General features: G+C 32.6%; 2 protein-coding genes across 3 annotated transcripts; both read left to right on the plus strand.

Moving 5' to 3' along the window:
* Nucleotides 1–2,618: 2,618 nt before the first annotated feature.
* On the plus strand, nt 2,619–8,375 carry LOC111310345 (glycerol-3-phosphate dehydrogenase SDP6, mitochondrial-like). 2 transcript variants are annotated; one of them, XM_022909712.2, is made up of 7 exons: nt 2,619–3,199; nt 3,978–4,451; nt 5,476–5,807; nt 5,936–6,096; nt 6,423–6,681; nt 7,637–7,935; nt 8,023–8,375. In XM_022909712.2, coding segments are annotated over exons 1-7 (1,905 nt in total). In that variant the 5' UTR covers nt 2,619–2,820; the 3' UTR covers nt 8,024–8,375. The 2 variants fall into 2 exon arrangements, with proteins under 2 accessions (XP_022765447.1, XP_089604625.1); XM_089748499.1 differs by lacking the exon at nt 8,023–8,375 and having other exon boundaries at nt 2,712–3,199; nt 7,637–7,936.
* A 374-nt stretch (nt 8,376–8,749) lies between these two features.
* On the plus strand, nt 8,750–17,779 carry SVR1 (pseudouridine synthase family protein). Its single transcript, XM_022909714.2, has 10 exons — nt 8,750–9,291; nt 9,777–9,856; nt 10,265–10,365; nt 10,464–10,536; nt 10,674–10,767; nt 10,851–10,899; nt 11,277–11,427; nt 11,697–11,753; nt 16,579–16,634; nt 17,363–17,779. Exons 1-10 carry the CDS (start codon nt 8,772–8,774, stop codon nt 17,421–17,423), a joined length of 1,242 nt encoding a protein of 413 aa, XP_022765449.2. The 5' UTR covers nt 8,750–8,771; the 3' UTR covers nt 17,424–17,779.
* The last annotated feature ends 2,749 nt before the right edge of the window (nt 17,780–20,528 follow it).

Below are 20,528 nucleotides of genomic sequence, written 5' to 3' on the forward strand. Positions count from 1 at the left end.
GCGGACAAAGCAGCAAAAGGCCACAAGGATCATCGAAAAATCCAAGTACTGAAAAACGCTGCAAACTTCATGGAAAGGAGGGAGAGTCCTTTCAATTCACGTCACTGTTTTTATTTATTTAATGCTTATGTGGTGGTTCACAAATCATGAGCCATGAATCCTCCTTCTTTTTTTTTTTACGCCACCTCTTTGAAGACGTTTGTTGGGGACCCACCTTTTCATTTGAAATTACCTCAACGTCCTCCTTTCGTTTTTGGATTCGTTTTAACGAGATATTTTATTTTATTTCCTTTTTTTTTTATTATTATTTAGATGCCAATATGATGACTCCATTTCGGAATAATAATATATCATCAATTAGTTTGTGATTTTTGAGATGTATAAATTAATTTTATCTATTTAAATATATATAAATATACATAAATTAATATTTTTAAATTATATTTAAGTTTTTAAAATTTATAACTTATTATGTTATAATTTTCAATTAGAATTTTTAAATTGATAACATGAAATTTTTTATCTAAGCATAATATTTATTTATTTATAAGAAAATAAAATTAAATTTTTAACAGACAAGCATCATTTAAAAGCAAAATAAAAATGTTGCAATGTGATGGACATAAATAGGCATAGCCTATATCAATTCACGAACTGAATGTTAAAGAAACAATTTTAAAAAATTCAAAAGGAGACAAAAGTGAACGAAATTAAAAATAATTTTTTTTCAAATCTAATTAACAATTACAATTTATTGAAGAATAAAGAAAAAAATTTTGAGATAAAATTAGATAATGTGAAACTGTATTTGACAACATTGATATATCATTTCACATGCAGTCACAATATCTTCTTGAAATATAAATTTGATAGTTTTATTAGAAATAGACATATAATTCTTTTCATAGTTTCTAATATATTGTTAAATAATAAATTAAATCATTAAAAAAGTATGGCATACTTGTATTTATGTGATCTTAATCAATTATTGAACATAATATATAAAAAAAAAAGGAAATGTGTGTCAAAGGAAAAAAATAGCTTTGAACAACATTTGCAAATTGAAAAAGAAAATAATGACAGTCCGAATCATTTATAGACTTAAGGGTGTGTTTCGTATGCAAAATGATAGAAGAAAATAATATTATGAATAATATTACATTAAATAATATTATCATATCTTATATTTTATGATTATGTTTAATATATAATACTATGATAAGATATGATAAAATAATATTATGATTAAGATCAAATTAAATAATATTATTTTATCTTATATTTGGTTCAATTAATTAAGAATATTCATTTTTAATTTAAAAGAATTGAATCATCATATAGGTGATACCTAAAAATATATAATAATTCCAAGATAACAATGTCGAATATATCATTTTTAATGATTTAAATTTTAAATCTATTTGAATTTTATAATTTTTGCATATTTGAAAAACCTATATAAATTTTAAATATAGTACATATTTGAAAAAAGTGAGTTGGAGGATAAACTTTGATTGATTTAAATAGGATAAAAATATATGGTAAAAGTTTTAAATAAAGTTAGTCTCTATAATTTTAAAACATTAAAATTTGATTAGATAAGATTATTTGCATGGTGTAATTTTATCATATAAACCATAGAATAATTTATAATGTATATAATTAAGCATAAACATACCAAAAATTTTGTAATTATAGTGAGTACTTTAGTAGTTTATTTTAAAAAGTAAAGAATACTAGTTTTTTAAAACATTAAAGAATACTAATTAAATTATACTATTTTAAGAAAATATTATTATGTTGAATGTAACAATTTACCATAAATATTCAGTTTTTCTATTGATTAAATTACCATGATGCATTGTTCAAAGAAAATTACGATGTTGATAAAATGTAGTAAATGCTCCTTACCACGCTTAATTTGACAAAACTATTTCTGTAAAGTATTTGGAAAAATTATACAAAAAGCATTTGGCAAAAAATCTATAGCAAATATGTTCTTTGTTAGTTGAATGTAAGTTTGTACTTGAATTGATTTGATATCATAAGAAGTTTAAATTCGAGTTTGATTAGAAAATTGATTATAATTTAATTATGTTTTAATTTTTAAAATTGAATTTAATTTAAAATAAAAATTAAATTATTTAAATTTGTTTGATTAAATTTATTTATAAAATAAAAAATAAGTTCGATATTCATATTTGACTTCAAATTTAAATATTTGTATATGAAATTGAACTTAAATTAATATAATAATAAAATAATAATTTTAATAAAAATATTTATTAAAATATAAAATTTTGATTAAATTTATAAATTATTTAAATTAGATATTAAAATATTTAAATTCGACTTACTTAATAAATCAAGTTATTAAAATTTTTTTTAATCAATGATGAAATCAAATTTGAATTTATTTTAATTGAACTTAAATAATTTAAATATTAAAATATCAATTATATCTCTAATTGGATGTTTAAATTATAAAAGGAAAGTGGCATATCTGTGAATCACTTACATATTAAAGGAAAGTCGAATATTTTTTATGCTCCTATATAGACAGAGCAAGGAATGAAAGGAAGTCTTATTTGAAACCAAGAATCTACTAAAAGCCTATCAGCCACAGGGTTAACAAGCTCAGTACAAAGTCAAACATTTTTATTAGAAAAGAAAGTTAATGAGAGTGGCATTTTTGTAAATTCAAATAAAATATTCTTAAAATCATCTATCTTCCTAATCGGCCCGATTCTCAAGGCAGCACCTCCAACAACTCTCACTTCCCTTCTATCCTCACTATTTGCCCTTTCTCTGTCTTTCGCAATGTCAGCAGCCGCCACTCGCCTCCGACGTCTTGCCACCGCCGCTACCGCAGCAGTAGCAGTTACAGCCTGCGGTGGCGCAATCCTCTTAACTCCCTCTGTTGCTTCCAATGACCCTGCAGGTGGCTCCGCCACCATACAGTCCGTAAGGCGGACGATTAATAACCCAAGCGCCGTCGTTCCGTCCCGCACTGTCCAGGAATCGTCTCTGATCAGTGCTACCTCCGCTAATCCAGTCGACATACTAGTCGTCGGCGGTGGTGCCACAGGCTGCGGCGTTGCTCTGGACGCCGCCACTAGAGGCCTCCGAGTCGGCCTCGTGGAGCGAGAGGATTTTTCCTCTGGAACGTCTTCACGGTCCACGAAGCTAATTCATGGAGGTAAGCATGAATATTCGTATATAAATGCGTGTATATACGCGTATTTTCTGTATTGTGGAAGGTTATTTTCAACCTTTTCAAAGAAATTGAGAATGAATCAGTATATTATTTTTCTGTTTTTCGAGTCTTTTTTTTCATTTATCAAAAATTTTTCTAGTTTTCATGTTGATTAATGATTGATTTGTCCGTTTGATATGAAAATGTGCTTTAGTAAATAATTAAAAAAATGAAGAAATTTCAAACTGATTTGATCAAATATGCATTATGCTTTAAAATTGCTGATTTTCAACATCGGTTGTTGTTGAAGAGGCCAAATCCAGCATGGTGAGTGCATTGGATTCGAAATTTTGGGAACTCATTCTATGCGTAGAAGATATTAGATATTGAATTTTCTAATTTTTGCTGAGGGAGCGTAGAGTTTAAATACATAAGCACATTGATTAATTCTGTTAAAATTTTTTCTTCAATATTTCGGTATTATACTCCCCATTAAGTATCAAGTATCCTTGTATTAATTTGCCAATAAACACTTTTTTTTTTTAATTTTAAGTATTTTTCCTACCTTGTCTTTTGATTAATGTCAAAACTTTTCCTTCCTGTTGAATTATATAAAGTGTTTGATGGATAGCAATTGATGTCATCATGTCATAGTTTTATTGTTTCCTCTAGGATGAACGTTTGATCACACTCCATGAAATATGTACATGATGCCAATTCCATATCTCCTCTATAAGCTTCTTTTAGCTTTTAGGTTAATCCATTTGTTTGATTCTGCTAGGAGTCCGCTACTTGGAGAAAGCTCTCTTTAACCTTGACCGTGGGCAATTGAAACTGGTTTTCCATGCACTTGAGGAGCGTAAACAGGTTATTGAGAATGCTCCTCATCTCTGCCATGCATTGCCATGCATGACACCCTGTTTTAACTGGTTTGAAGTGGTATACTATTGGATGGGCTTGAAAATGTACGATTTGGTCGCAGGACGACATCTGTTACATTTATCCAGATATTATTCTGCTCAAGAATCTGTTGAGCTCTTCCCTACTCTTGCAAGGAAGGGTAACGATAAAAGCTTGAGGGGCACAGTTGTCTACTATGATGGTCAGATGAATGACTCACGCCTAAATGTTGGATTAGCTTGCACTGCTGCTCTTGCTGGGGCAGCAGTGCTTAACCATGCAGAGGTTGTATCCTTTCTTAAAGATGAAGATACTCAGCGGATAATTGGTGCAAGAATTCGTGACAATCTGTCAGGTAGAGCAGGCATATTCTTTCAACAAACAAATATACGCATAAATGATTAACCAATTCAAGCGTAGACAATTCTCATATCTGTCTTGATTAGTCTAGTTTCTGTTCTCTGCCTCTTCATGAAACCTTAAGTTTGCAATGAAAAGAAAAAAAAGAAAAAGAAAAGTAAAAGGACTATAAGATTAGAGATACTTGTTAATAATATTCTAGGAAATTGATTGGTAAGAATTATTGTTCTTCTCTGACTTGACTCTGTCTTTCAGTCAAAGCAATGGACTAAGATGCATTTGATTTCTATTGTTTGACATGCATTAGTCACTTATGTCTTGAACATACGAATCGGCTTTCTGTCCAAGCAGTTGATTGAGATGGTCCCATTTGAATTCTGTGTAGTTGACTTGCTCTAATTAGTTTTGCCTTGAACACATTAATCACCTTTTAGACACTTGAATATGTTTATTAGGCTATTTCCTTATTTATACAATGATACAACAGATTGGGATCTTAACTTTTGAAATATGCCAAAAATGAGACAAAATTGCAAAATTCGAGTTTTGAACTTATCCTAATTTCTTAGAATTGACAGCCAATAAAATGCAGCGGTGCTATAGTGGCAGAAATGCCTGAGAATGGAGGTTTTCATCAAACTTCAAAGCTTTCCATCCAAATTATATAACGTAATTAATAGTCTCGTTTGTCATGCAAGATTGATAAAATTAAAATCTAAAGATGTCATTCTTTAGATGATGGTGCTCTGTGGTTCCAAAAAGTAAGTGTTTTTCTTCAGGTTACCATTCATTATTTAATCTTTACATTCCAAATAGGTTGCTATCCTAGTTAAACATATCTATTTTTATCTTTTTGGGGGGCTTATCTCATGTACTGCAAGATTGAAGCACTGTTGAATTATTTTTAATACTGTTATCAAGATGAAGAAAAGAGGAAATTTTGTTGTTCACATGCATGGAAAATGATTGATAAAATTCAATCTTTACATTAAGCCTTTTGCTCATTATCATATAAACAGGCCAAGAGTTTGACACCTATGCAAAAGTTGTTGTGAATGCGGCTGGACCATTTTGTGACTCTTTAAGGAAAATGGCTAACAAAGATGCACAGCCTATGATATGCCCTAGCAGTGGTGTACATATTATTCTCCCTGATTACTATTCTCCTGAAGGAATGGGCTTGATTGTCCCTAAAACTAAGGATGGACGTGTTGTTTTCATGCTTCCATGGTTAGGGAGAACTGTAGCTGGCACTACAGATTCTAATGCTTCCATCACTCCACTTCCTGAACCACATGAGGATGAAATTCAATTTATACTTGATGCAATCTGTGATTACCTTAATGTCAAGGTATAACATGGATTTATCAATGTTTAATAATTGGACTTTGTCTTTCTACTTTATTTCTTATTCGGTCTTTGTCTTTTGGTAAATGGTTCAGTCTGATTTTCGATTAAGATTATGGTGGAAAACTTTAGGTACGACGTTCAGATGTTCTTTCTGCTTGGAGTGGCATTCGTCCATTGGCAGTAGATCCTAATGCAAAGAATACTGAGAGTATCTCTAGAGATCATGTTGTTTCTGAGGATTATCCTGGTTTGGTCACAATCACTGGTGGAAAGTGGACTACTTATCGAAGGTAATGTTTACTTTGATTTTGCTAAATTTTCTTTTGGTGTAGCCAGATATTCTGGGGCTTGTTTCCGATACATGGTTGCAAGTGTTAGTTGTGTTGGTGGTTTACAGTCGTCCACAAGAGCTGAGTTTATCTTGATGGACTACTGTTGAACTTAACATCAAGTGAAAATTTGGAGTGTAGGTCCAACTGTTGAACTACAGATCTAGCTATCGGCATATTCTGGATTCCCTGGTTTGGGGCATGGGATCTTGTTCTGTTGATCTCCTCTCTTTCCTTCTCTGTTTCTTTTTGGCATGAGTTTTTGTGCTTATTAGAATTAGATTCAGCATGGCAGAAGATGCGGTTAATGCAGCTATCAAGTCTGGTAAACTGAGCCCAGGCAATGAATGTATAACAAGCAACCTGCGGCTCATTGGTGGAGATGGATGGGAACCCTCATTTTTTACTGTTCTTGCTCAGCAGTATGTACGCATGAAGAAGTCATATGGTGGTAAAGTTGTTCCTGGGTTGATGGACACAGCTGCTGCAAAGCATTTGTCTCATGCATATGGCACCTTAGCAGAACGAGTAGCCACCATAGCTCAGGTTGGTTTGCTAAGCTCTCAAAACTGTTAATTATGGGTCTTAAGTGATGAGGTAATTGTGCATCTGTCTATGGCGCATTGAGCTTCGAGTGTATACCAATTTAGGGATTTGTTTACATTTATCTAAGATACCTCAATAGTCAAAGGGTTAAGAAATAGTGAATTGAATAGCTTTCAATGATATTGGCAAAAAAAAAAAAAAAAAGCTTTCTAGGATCTCCATTCTGATATGGTGTTGATTTGTTCTTCTAAGAGGGATAAAATAACTGGAAATAAGCTCGGAATCATAGTCTTAGGCACTTCTATTAGGTTACTTGATGAGAGAGTAAATAAATGCAAATTTTTTGCTTGGAATGTCTTGAGCTTCTTCCCATAATTTATTTCTGGGATAGTGCTAATAGTCATGCGAATTTCATGTTATGCATTATTATTTGTGTATTGAATATTTATGGCTTTGATATTGTGAAATATCAAGTGAGATTATGTTCCTTGTCAGTATGAGCTGGCATCAAAATACTTATTGATCATCAGGTTTCCATGCCTGTTTAAAATTTAAATGACAAGCTTGGGTGCAGCTAGAGAGAGGACAAGCAATTGTAGAGCAGTTGTCGCAGTTGTTTATTACTCTTATTCAGTTCTTAAATTTTTCTGGGCATCATAAATTTATATACTAATTCTTGTCCTCTTAATTATATAAGAACCTTATTGGCAATCAATGATAGGTGCAATAGCCTTATTAGTTTAAATAGAACCATAACTATGACATGGTTTTAGTATAAGGCTCTTGAATTTTTTTATCCCAATTGCCACCATCTAATCTAGTGATCTAGTGTGTAGAGTAATTTGGGAATATTTAAGTATTATATCATTTGAATATCGCAATTTGCCTCTGAACATGGGTATTTTAATTTCTTATTGGGTATTTAACAATTTCAAATCTTCCTTTCAATATTTAGAATGAAGCGTTGGGTAAGAGGCTTGCCCATGGGTACCCTTGTCTGGAGGCCGAGGTTGCATACTGTGCTCGAAACGAGTACTGTGAATCTGCTGTTGATTTCATTGCCAGGAGATCTCGCCTTGCTTTCCTTGACACTGATGCAGCAGGCCGTGCGTTGCCACGCATTATCCAAATACTTTCTACCGAGCACAATTGGGACAGGTCAAGGCAGAAGGAAGAAATGAAGAAGGCTAAAGAATTTTTGGAAACTTTCAAGTCTTCAAAGAATGCACAGTTCCATGATGGGAAGCATCAGTAGTGAGTACTATTTTCTATTCATCAATCCAGTGGAAGACTTCCTGAAGTTATATGAACCATATTAACAAGCTGTTAACTTTGTTTTAGGGTCCTGAAATCAATGACAGGAATTTTGGAGCGCAAGACTCTTTAACATTTTGTCCGGCAGGTTTCCAATGTTTCTGCTTCATTCGGCAGAGCAAGCGTGATTGAATCGAACTTGATTTTATTGAGCTTGCTTTACATCACTAATAATACAACTTTTTAAACAGATTGCCGGTCCCCAGGACACTTAAGCAACATGTCCGACCTGTGTTGAAGGTTGAGGACAGGTTCCCCGTTCCTGGTTTTCCACCCCCTGCCTTTCGAACATTTCCCTCTCTATACATGATTACAAAGTGTTGGTGTCCAATTCTTACTTGTTTCAAAAGATATAAAAGAAAATTTTATTTGTTTTCTTAGTTCTCTGTCAATTATTTCATTTAAAATAATTTCACTTTGATTCTTTTGTCATATTTTTTCGTTAACAATAGCATATGAAAAATGTTGGCATGGTCGTAGAATTTAACTTAATTAATGCGTACATCCTTTAGAAATGATATAAGTGTAGTTTTTTCTTCTTACATAAATTACAACATGAATGAATTATGAAAAAGAAATAAATATAAAAGGTTAGAGACTTAATTAAAACAATTCAAATATTAGATATCAAAATAAAATCCTAGAGATTATGAATGAAATTTACCCTAATTCGTTCAAATTAAAAGAAAAAAACAAGAACTAAAAAAAATCCAAAATATCCAATATAAAATCCACTGCGAACCAGTCAGCAAGTGAAGGAAAGCAAAACAAGAGAAATGGGAACGCTGTCGTCCCTCCACAGCGTTTCAACCTCCCTGTCCCTCCTCACAAAACCTTCCCTTTCTCTCTCTCCTTTCCTTCGCCCAATCCGTTCCCTTCCTCCCATCACCTGCTCTTCTTTACAATTCAACATCACATTTGCTCCTCCAAAACCAAAACCCAAACCAAAACCCCCACCAAACCTCAAAACCGACGCCGTTCTCGATTCCGATTCCCCTCCTCTTCCTCCCGATGGCCAGTTCTTCATCCCCTGGATCGTACGCGGCGAGGACGGGAACCTCAAACTTCAAGCTCATCCCCCTTCGCATCTTATCAACGCGCTAGCTGATGCTAAAACACAGAAACCCAAAAAGAAGGCTGTCAAGGCGGTGAAGAAGGAAAAGGAGATTTCAGCTGTGGGGAATGCCAGTGTTGAGCAGCCGCCGCCTAAGCTTTCCAAGGCGGCTAGAAGGTTTTATAATGAAAATTTTAGACAGCCTCCTCAAAGATTAAGCAAAGTCCTTGCTGCTGCTGGAGGTAAATTCACTTTGATTTTCTAAAATATTGGGCGTTTTGTGTAATAATACTATTACTTGAAGAAACCATATTCTATAAATTGGCGCTGCTTTTTTTTTTTTAATAAGTGATTTGAATGCTTTCAGAACTGCTATTCTATAAATTGAGGTTGGAGTTTAAAAACTTTAAAATGTGATTTTGAATGCTTCTCATGTGCCCATTTAATTAAACTTGTAGAAGTGATAAGTGATATTCTATAAATTAATGGTAGAGTTTAAAAATTCTTACAAGAGATTCTGAATGCTTATCATTTGTCCATTTAATTAAATATGTTAATGTTTTTATTTATAATCAGTTGTTAGTTTTTAAACCCCAACTATCAGTAGATGTGTTTATAATTCTTTGTAGAATGTGTAATGATATATATATATATATATATATATATATATATATATATATATACACATACATACATACATATATATTTTTAATGTTTGTGTTACTAGTGGCATCGAGGCGTGAAAGTGAAGAGCTTATTTTTGATGGCAAGGTGACTGTTAATGGTTCTGTGTGCAATGCTCCTCAGGTGAGTTGGAGGTTCTCGGTCCCTTTGGATATTTCTTATGGTTCTCAGTCAATTTGTTGATAAAGCGCTTTTCTCTTGGAAAAATGCTCCCCTTTTCGATCACTTCTTTTACCATCAATGTGGATTTGTTGAGCATTTGCAGCATAAATGAAGTAAATGGGACAGTAGAATTGGTAAAAATGAAGTGAGAAGTCTAACATGTTCAATATTATTTTATTAGAGGTTTTATGGGCAATGCATCCCTGCTTTATTTTCTTTTTGTTCATTTTATTATTCATGTTTAGAAGCATCAAGACAAAAAATGATTCATGTCTGAATATTGCTGCTGGAATTCCTTAGAAGGTTTTATGCTTATCTCATTTTTGATGGCACCGGAATCAAATGCTCAGTATATGTGATAATTTGCAGACTCGAGTTGATCCTGCAAAGGATATTATTTATGTCAATGGGAGCCGCCTGCCTAAAAGATTGCCACCAAAAGTGTATCTTGCCCTAAACAAGCCCAAAGGGTTCGTCACCACTACTGAACCACAATCTGCTTTTAATGGCTTTTTAACATTTTTTTCCTTCAGTTGAATCTGGATCTAATGCAATCATGTTATGCCAGGTATATTTGCTCTTCTGGGGAGAAAGAGTTCAGATCTGTCCTTGATCTGTTTGAGGACTATTTAAAGAGATGGGTATGTCCATGTTTCAATTTTAAAAATTTGGCTTTTACTTGTTAAATACTTGCAGCTACAACCATGGTTGCTTAGAAGATTTGCTCCTGTCAATGTTATAGTCTGCAAACTTGTAAGAAGGATGTTTGCTTTTACAGGACAAAATGAATCCAGGATCTCCCAAGCCACGATTATTCACTGTTGGCCGACTTGATGTTGCTACAACTGGTTTGATTATTGTGACCAATGATGGTATGCATTTTGCTGCATATATACCCATCCTTAAGCTTATTATCTTAAGCCATTTCATCTTTTCTTTTTGTTGTCCATTTTAGGAGATTTTGCTCAAAAGCTTTCACATCCTTCATCCAACTTTCATAAGGAGTAAGATTCTTCTAATTTTATTCTCTGTTTGTAACTGGGATTATTGCACATAACTGTCCTGAAAGAATGTCCTTTCATAGTGAAATTAGTACTGGTGAGAATTGTTACATTGGATAGTATGTCTCTGAAAGATAGTAGTGTTACATTATGATTAGCAATGGCTTGATATTTTAACTGCCAACTGTTTTTGAGTTAAGACTTTAATGCTATGGTGACTCATTCATTATATTCTTGTATTCCATTTGCTTCTTTTTTTAATTAAATGATACCCTTCGTTTTTCATCTTGACTAAGGTTTTGTTATTTTGAGGATGGTATTGTCACTCTTATATTTATTTTTAGACATATGTTCTATTCCTTGCCACAATGTAATTACAGATACATTGCAACAATTGATGGTGAAGTAAAGAACCGGCACTTAATTGCCATCAGTGAAGGGACAGAAATTGAAGGCATTCATTGCATCCCAGATTCTGTGGAATTACTTCCACGGCAGCCAGACTCGTCTAGACCTCGTCTTCGTGTTGTGGTAAGGGTTTTCCCAACACGCGGTTTTGAAATTGCCAATTTTTTATGAATTTAAATTAGTTTGTAATTTTAGATAATTTGGTCTTTTTCTCTTGGATTCTTTGTAGTTAAAGATTTAGTATGCAAATTGAGCCATTAATTGAACAGTTTAAACGAAACAGTGGTATTTGCCAATCATTTTCATAGAATTTAGTAAAAAGATGAGTGCTGTGTAAGATTGATTGAGTTATTTTGCCAATTTTTTCCCTTTTGCTAAAACTTGATTTGCAGGTTCATGAAGGGAGGAATCATGAAGTTCGTGAACTTGTGAAAAATGCGGGGCTTGAGGTCAGTTTCTCTTACAAGACATTTACTCGCATGGTAAAATGGCTTATTATTTGCCCCAAATTGATCTAGTTTATATAGGAATGAACCAACAATAACTTAAAACTGTTTCACAAGAAAATAGTTAGTAATATGAAATTATTGTTGCTTTGGGATGGCAGGCTTATTAAACTTGTGGAAAAATTAAGAAATAAAACTGTGTGAAAAATTAAGAGAAAAACTGAATGTATATTGAAAAATTGCTCATAAAGAATTATACAAGAACCTTAGGTTTATATACAACTAACTAGGGGTTAAACTAGGAAACTAAATCTTCTTAAAAACTAATCCTATAATTAAGGGATTGTCTGTCCTAATTTTTTGTCCTTAATTCTAAGGATACAAATACTTAATTCTAGAGATACAAATATAAATATACAATAAATATACAGATTACAATATTACAACCAGCTGTAAATAAGTGTTTTCTCACACTCCCCCTCAAGCTGGTGAATAGGTGTTTTCCATTCCTAGCTTGGAAATAATTTCTTAAAATGTTGTACTGCTGAGATCTTTAGTCAACACATCTGCAAGTTGACTCTTGGTTGATACATAAGGTGTACAAATCAATCCACTATCTAGTTTCTCCTTTATGAAATGCCGATCTACTTCAGTGTGTTTTGTTCTGTCATGTTGCACAGGATTGTGTGCAATGCTTATTGCAGACTTGTTATCACAGTAGAGTCTCATTGGTCCATCCCACTTAATCTTTAAGTCTTTTAGGATAATCTTTAACTATAGTAGTTCACAAATTCCTTGAGCCATTGCTCTGAACTCTGCTTCAGCACTTGATCTTGCCACCACATTCTATTTTTTACTCCAAGTCACAAGATTATCACCTAAGAAAGTGCCGTAGCCTGAAGTGGATCTTCTATCAGTTACTGAACCTGCATAATCAGCATCTGTATATACTTCTAGAACTAGCCTCGAATTTCTTTTGAATAAGATACCTCTCCTAGGATTGGCCTTCAAATAGTGCAATATACGGTAGACAGCCTGTAGGTGCACTTCTTTAGGACTATGCATAAATTGACTTACCACACTTACAGCATATGCTATATCAAGTCTAGTATGTGAGAGATAAATGAGTCTTCCAACTAATCTTTGGTACATCTCTCTATCTACAGTAGCATTTTCATTAGCTTATCCAATTTTATGATTAGGATTTATAGGGGTATTTGCAGGTTTACATGCGAGCTTCCCAGTTTCCTTCAAAAGATCCATCACATATTTCTGTTGTGAGATGAAAATACCATGTCGTGAGTGAGCTACTTCAATTCCTAGGAAGTAGTTCAATCTCCCTAGCTCTTTTATCTCAAATTCTCTAGCCAAACACTGTTTTAGAGATTCTTTCTCTTTTGCATCATCTCCAGTTGCAATTATATCATCAACATACACTAATAAAACTGTGACTCTCTTTGAATCAAAGTGCTTGATAAACAATGTGTGATCTCCTTGACTCTATTTATATCCTATTGCTAGCATCACTTTGGCAAATCTCCCGAACCAAGCCCTAGGAGACTGTTTAAGGCCATATAAAGCCTTTTTCAGCTTGTATACTTTGTTTGCTTCTAGATGACCTCCAAATCCTAGTGGAACCTTCATATATATTTCTTTTTCCAAATCACCATGTAGAAAAGCATTCTTTACATCAAATTGTTGAAGCTGTCAATTGTAATTTGCAGCCAATGATAACAAAATCCTAACTGTATTCATCTTGGCAACTGGAGCAAAGGTTTCCTGATAATCCACTCCATAGGTTTGAGTGTAGCCCTTAGCCACTAATTTGGCTTTATACCTTTCAACAGTACTATCCGCATTGTATTTTACAGTGAAAACTCATTTACATCCCACTGGATTTTTTCTTTTAGGTAACTCTACCAGCTCCCATGTCTTATTTTTCTCTAAGGCCTCAATTTCTATTTTCATAGCTTGCCTCCATTTCTTACTGGATAATGTCTCGGATAATGTAGTTGGAATAGAAATAGTGTTTAGGCTCACAATAAAATTTTTGTGGGATGGTGAGAAATTTTCAAATGACATAAAATTAGAGATTGGGTATAGTGGATGCTTAGTACATTCTTTGGTTCATTTTCTAATGGCAATAGGCAGATCATAATCACTAGTTATAGTTTTAGGAGATTCATGCTCCTTTTGAGAAACAGAGTCAAGAACTGTAGTTACCTAATTTTCAGAGTTAGGATCAGGTTCTTTGACTGGCACTGGTTCAGGATTTGGAACTTTCTTGCTTGAGTACACCTGTAATTCCTTTATAGAATCAAGAACAATATTATACTTTGTCACATCTTCTGTATTTGGAATGGCTTTGGACTCAAATTCAATGTTTGACTTAGGCTCAGCAAAAACAGGTTTTGACTCAGAAGAATTAATGGGTGAAAATGTTGAAGAAGAGGACAAATCAAGCAAAAAAAAGTCTTTATCCTTATCTTCCATGAATGAAGTCTCCCCTGAAGATAAGGTTGAGTAAAAAATGGTTTATTTTCTTCAAAAGTGACATCTGCAGACACATAGAATTTTTTGGTAGAAGGATGATAGCACTTATACCCTTTTTGAGATGTTGAGTACCCCACAAAGATACACTTAATCGCTCTTGGATCGAACTTTCCCCTATTATGACTGTGAATATGAACAAATGATGTACAACCAAATATCCTAGGTGTGAGGTTGTTTGTGGTATTAAGGTTGGGATAAAATTGTAAGAGTAATTCCATAGGAGCTTTAAATCCCAAAACCCTTGAAGGTAACCTATTTATAATGTATGTGGCAGTGAAAACAGCTTCATCTCAGTAAGATTTGGGTACATTTGCTTGAAAAAGGAAGGCTCGGGTTGTGGCTAGTAAATGACTGTTTTTCCTTTCTGTCACTCTATTATATTGTGGAGTATTAACACAAGATGACTTATGGATAAGTCCTTCCTTTTGGAAATAGGTGGATAGACTCTGGTTGAAATAGTCTCTTGCATTATCATATCTAAATCTCTTGATTCTCACTTCAAATTGATTTTGGATCATGTTTTGGAAGTTTAAAAATACATTATTCACGTCTGATTTGGATTTAAGTTAAAAAACCCAAAAGACCCTGGTACAATCATCTATAAATGAAACAAACAATCTTACACCAGAAATATTAGGAATTGTAGAGGGACCCCAAATGTCACTGTGAATCAAGTAAAAGGGAGTAGAACTTCTTTTGTTACTAATTGAAAAAGACACACGTCTGTGCTTTGCAAATTCACAAACATCACAATAAAAATCTTTGACACTTAATCCTTTGACAAAGAAGGAAACATGTTTCTCAAAGTTCTAAAAGAAGGATGTCCAAGACGAAAATGATTAAGCTAGATTTTGTCTTTATTGGAAGATTTTTCAAAAAGAAATAATAAAGGTAAACTATTCTTGATATTACTTGTGTTATTTGATGTCTCAAGATAGTATAGTCCATCCTTCTCCTTAGCAAGTTCAATCATTTTCCCCTAACTCTGGTCCTGAAATTTACAATAAGAGGGATAAAAAGTTACTTTGCAATTCATATCTCTGGTAAGTTTTTGTATAGATATCAGATTAGTAGACAATCCAGAAACATGAAGAACATTTTTGAGAACAAATGAGGGATTAACTTCAACATCTCTTAATCTTGCCATTGTAGTAAGTGAACCATCTGCAACAACAATTTTCTTATTACTAGGACACAGGGTATATGTATTAAACTTCTGTGAGGAATGTGTCATATGGTCTGTGGCTCCTGAATCAATGACCTAAGAACTCGTAATAGGCTTAACTGAGACATTTAATCCATGAGAACCAAAAGCTTTACTTGAACTAGAGACCTTACCCAAGGAGTATACCACAGTAAGCTTTTCAAGGGTTTTCAATAGGTTTCTCAGCTTTTCAGTCTCTTCTCTGTCGAACTCTCCTTGTTTCTGAGACATCTGTAGCACTCAGGTGATTTTTCCAGTTGACATTTCCTCAAATTGGGTGGTAGACTCAGGTGATTTTTCCAGTTGACATTTCCTCAAATTGGGTGGTAGTGATATCTTTCTTTGAATTGAAACAAGTGTTAAGATATAACCAGAAATGACTCTTAGCAATGAAGGTTAAAGAAGGGAAAAATAGAATGGCTATAAAGGCCTTAACAAGATTTGACAATGACGGCCTAAACAGGGTTCGGCAATGAAGACTCAAAATAGAAGTCAGCAATGAAGGCTGAAAATTTTGCTTCCCAAGAAGAGCCTAAAGCTCTGATACCAAGTGGAAAAACTAAGAAATAAAACTATGTGAAAAATTAAGAGAAAAACTGAATGTATTTTGAAAAATTGCTCATAAAGAATTATACAAGAACCTTAGGTTTATATACAACTAACTAGGGATTAAATTAAGAAACTAAATCTTCTTAAAAACTGATCCTATAATTGAGGGATTATCTATCCTAATTTTTTGTCCTTAATTCTAAGGATACAAATACTTAATTCTAGAGATACAAATATAAATATACAATAAATATACAGATTACAATATTATAACCAGGTGTAAATAAGTGTTTTCCCACAAAACTATATAAGATCTTCCATCATCAAGTGAATTGTTTCACAAGATAATCATTAGTAATATGAAATTATTGTTGCTTTGGGATGGTAGGCTTATTAAACTATATGAGATCTTCCATCATCAAGTTTTACTGGCTACTTTATCTGTTTCTTCAAATTTCTCCTTAACTTATTTATTTATCTTATTATTTTGGTTGCTAAGGCTTTATATTTTTTTTTTTCCAGATTCATTCATTGAAGCGTGTACGCATAGGCGGTTTCAGACTTCCAGCAGATCTAGGGTATTATTTTTTATAATGCCACTTTTTTACATAAAGCTTTTAGGGTGCCTTTTTCCCTCTTTTCCCTTTTCTTTTTTCCTTTACATAATCACTTTACCAAGTGTTAGCTTGATCACATGGATACAATTTGATAGTACCAAAGCAAGCTACTATTCAACTAATAACCGTCGCATTATAAAAGTGGCACTCTAACTTCTGAACTAATTGTCCTGTTGAGCAATCAACTTTCTTAGGGTACCACTAGCAATATTCTCTCTCTTGTTTTATGTGGGTTTCTTTTCAGAATCTTTAGCTTGGTGTGCCTCTGTTCATACGGGGAAGGCTAGGGTACTAAAATTTGTGCTTTCTACTATCTTTATTTTAAAATTTGTTAAAAACCAGTTATTTTCTTCGATCTATCCCATCATATGGTAATATAACCATGTTTATCAATCAGAAAGTACCCTTCCAATTCTTAGGCAGGTGATCCAATGGAGGTGGGTTAGTATGTTAGAAGCTTAACATACAAAGGTTTAAAGCAAACTAAAACTTCTGTAGTGAGAAGCTTTTATAGATCCTTAAAAGCTAAAACTGTGCATCTTTGATTTACCATCTATTTATTAAGATAGGTTTGGCTTTTGTCTGCTAATGAAAATCGTAGTTTGGATGTGGATTATCCTGCGAATTAGATTCTAGTTTAGTTACATATGCATGTAATACATTGTGATGAATGTGTTTATTAAATGCAGGCTAGGGAAGCATATTGAGCTAAATCAGAGTGACCTTCGTGCGATGGGTTGGAAGAGTTAAAAGAATCACTGCTTCAGTGGGAGCATATGCATTTCTTTGGTTTCTGTGGCAGAGACTTCAATCAGAGCATGGAAACTGACCCGTTCACGGCAACCGTATATGGGCCTATGAGTTTAACTTCATCATTGCTCATTGGTTTGGCTGAATTGTGCAGGCAGACCCCATCTTTTTCCTTGGAAAAGGTATAATTCTTGGATTACTGCTTCTGAGTGGTAAAATTACTTATATAGATGTGAAGTTGCGTACATAGAGAGCTTCTAATAGATGCTACATTACCAAACTCTTCATGGAAATCAAATGATTGTAATTCAACTGGTTTAAAGAAAAGGAACTTCTGGGCTGAAGCAATTGCATTATTGTGCCGTTGCCACGGTATAGATATTTAAATATGCTCTGCTTAATGGTTATTGATATTTAAATGAAGGTTCACAGGATATACCTCTCCCTATCTAAATTAGATGACTTTGATTTCTTCACAACAATTCATCCTTGGCCGGTAATACGTGATCGTGCTGTTATTGCATTCATCCTTGGGCAATAATACATGATAGTGCTGTTATTGCCATGGTGGTGGATAAATCTAGTAATTCATATATTCGTGTATCAAATATGAAAATTTTTATAACATAATTCATGTTGATACTGGAAACACAGAATATAAATTTTTTGCTTTTATCAAAATTATATATGTTTTTATTAAAAATTTAAATTGTGTTATTTTTTTTTATCTTTTTAAATATCATTTTTATATCGTATTATTAAAATTGTCATATTTGACTTCAGAGATTCAAAACTTGCTATTTGAATAAGAGATTATGCATAAATTACCGAATTGAATCTTAAATGGTAGGATGCAATACATTCAAGACTTTGGTGTAAATCACAGTGGCATGCAAAATTGGAATAGTGGCTAACGAGTGTGTACGGGCATGAGTTAGAATGATCTTTAAAGAAAAAAAATTGTAATTAATTTATTATCTTTTCTTGAATTTAATAAAACTATTACATTAAAAGAAAAAAAAAATCTAAATCAACAAACTTTAATAAATGTTTATAAGTTAAAAAGAAATTATCACGTCCTCTAGCCGTAGAATTTTTAAATGGTACAAGCACGATGAGTAGATTTTTAAATATTACAAGTGTGAGTAGTAGATGACATATATATGACATATTTTAGAGTTTGGTAAAAATATAAAATAATTAAAAAAAGTTGAAACATTTAATTTTTATATTTTGCTTGTGAAGTTATGAACTAAAATTTCAAAACTCTATTAATAAATCATTCGCTGTCCTTTACCGTGCACATGAGTGAAGCATAGCCTTAACTTTTCATTCCAGCTTGCACATGGTAAAGGACGCTTCCATTATTCGCCGGCCAAATGAATACAACAAAAACAGACAGGAAAGCAAAGCAATGCAAAGCAACGGTAGATTCTTTCACTGTTATTCTCACAGTAACCAACTCACTTCAGCGTAGACACAGTTTTATTTATTTATTTAATGGATCATGTCAAGGAATAGGAGGAATAGCTGACATGGTCTAAAGAGCAAAAACAAAGAGAAAAATTCTTTAACCCATAATAAAGATGTTAAGAAAATAACATATTTTTTCGATAATAAAAATTTTTATTCTTTAAGCATATTTAACTTAAATTAAAAGTTTAAACTTTCATGAATATAAATAAAAGTTTTAATTTAATTTTTGAAAAACATTATTTTCACAAGAATACATGACAACTTTATTGTGTATGGATATGGAAGATAATATAGAAAATATGAAAATGATTATAGAAAAATAAAAGGAAACAAACTCATATGTGCTACACCTTTCACTAACTTTTCTTTTTTGTTTGATAATTTAAGCAAAGATGCATATCAATTTTGATTTAACAAATTATCCTTTTCCTTACTTCTGATCCTAACATTTGAACAACCAACAACCATCAATTCACTCTTTAACAATATATCTAACTTTTATAATTTATCATTCTTTTTTTTCACTCATATGATTTACACTTAATCTTATATATAATTGTAAAGAAAACACGTTATTAGTACAAATAATCAAATCATTATTCATGAAATATATAAAAAAAAATTTTTGATAAAAATATTATTAGACATTTAAACATTTTCTCTCTCTCTCTCTCTCTCTATAGTTCTCTTCCTCTCCTTCTTAGTCTTTTTTCTTCTTCTTTCTCAAATACTTCATTAACTCGAGTCTTGAAGTTCGTCCCCAAGTTCTAACTCTAATGTCTACTTTTTCCTTGATAGGTCTAGCAAGTTTACTAACTCAACTTTCAACAAATCTTGCTCTCACCGGACCTATAAATAGCTCAACAACTCTATATATAACTGCTCCTTTGGTAGAAAAAAAGGTGAATTATATATGGTCCTCCTTTGGATGGCTGTATTTAAGGTACAAGATTGAACTTCTCCTTCAAATTTGTCAAATTTAGCGCCCCCCCCCCCCCCAAAAAAAAAATCAAGAACAAATTACGTCATTTCTCTCTTTACGTACGAAGATTTATACACATAAAACGTTAAGTTTCCACGTTAAATCTTTCAAATGGAGCGACATTGTTTATGATCAAGTAGGATATGAATAATTTAAAACCTATTGAAAAGCTTTTAATATAATAACAAAAAAAGAAAGGGCCAGCTTTTTTGAGATTTGAGTAAAAGAGACAAGAGACAACCGTATTTTACAAGGTTTTGTCCAGAGATGACCGATGAATGAAACACACTTGTTGAATTCAAAGAGTGAAATGTCTGTGTCAATAGAAAACGACAAAACAAGTGGAGCTACTGCTGTCTTCTAAGATGTAACGCACATTCATTGTTGGGTTCCGGCAACCGTCTGCAGAAAGAAACAAGTCGTCAAAACAGTCAAATATAATATGGGTTTGGCTCTAAGATCTATTTATAAACACATTGTAAAAATTTTAATTTAATTTAATTAATTCATATAAATATATTTAAAATATGCATATAATTAATTTAAATTTAAAATTTTTATTGATAATTTTTTATTGCTAGATTACAATTTTTTATAAAAAAGATACTTATAAATAGTGTTAATGAATATATTAAAAAAGTACATTA

Source organism: Durio zibethinus, chromosome 19 (genome assembly GCF_047325235.1).
Source record: "Durio zibethinus cultivar Kanyao isolate XHJ-2024 chromosome 19, ASM4732523v1, whole genome shotgun sequence".
Classification (NCBI taxonomy): Eukaryota; Viridiplantae; Streptophyta; class Magnoliopsida; order Malvales; family Malvaceae; genus Durio; species Durio zibethinus.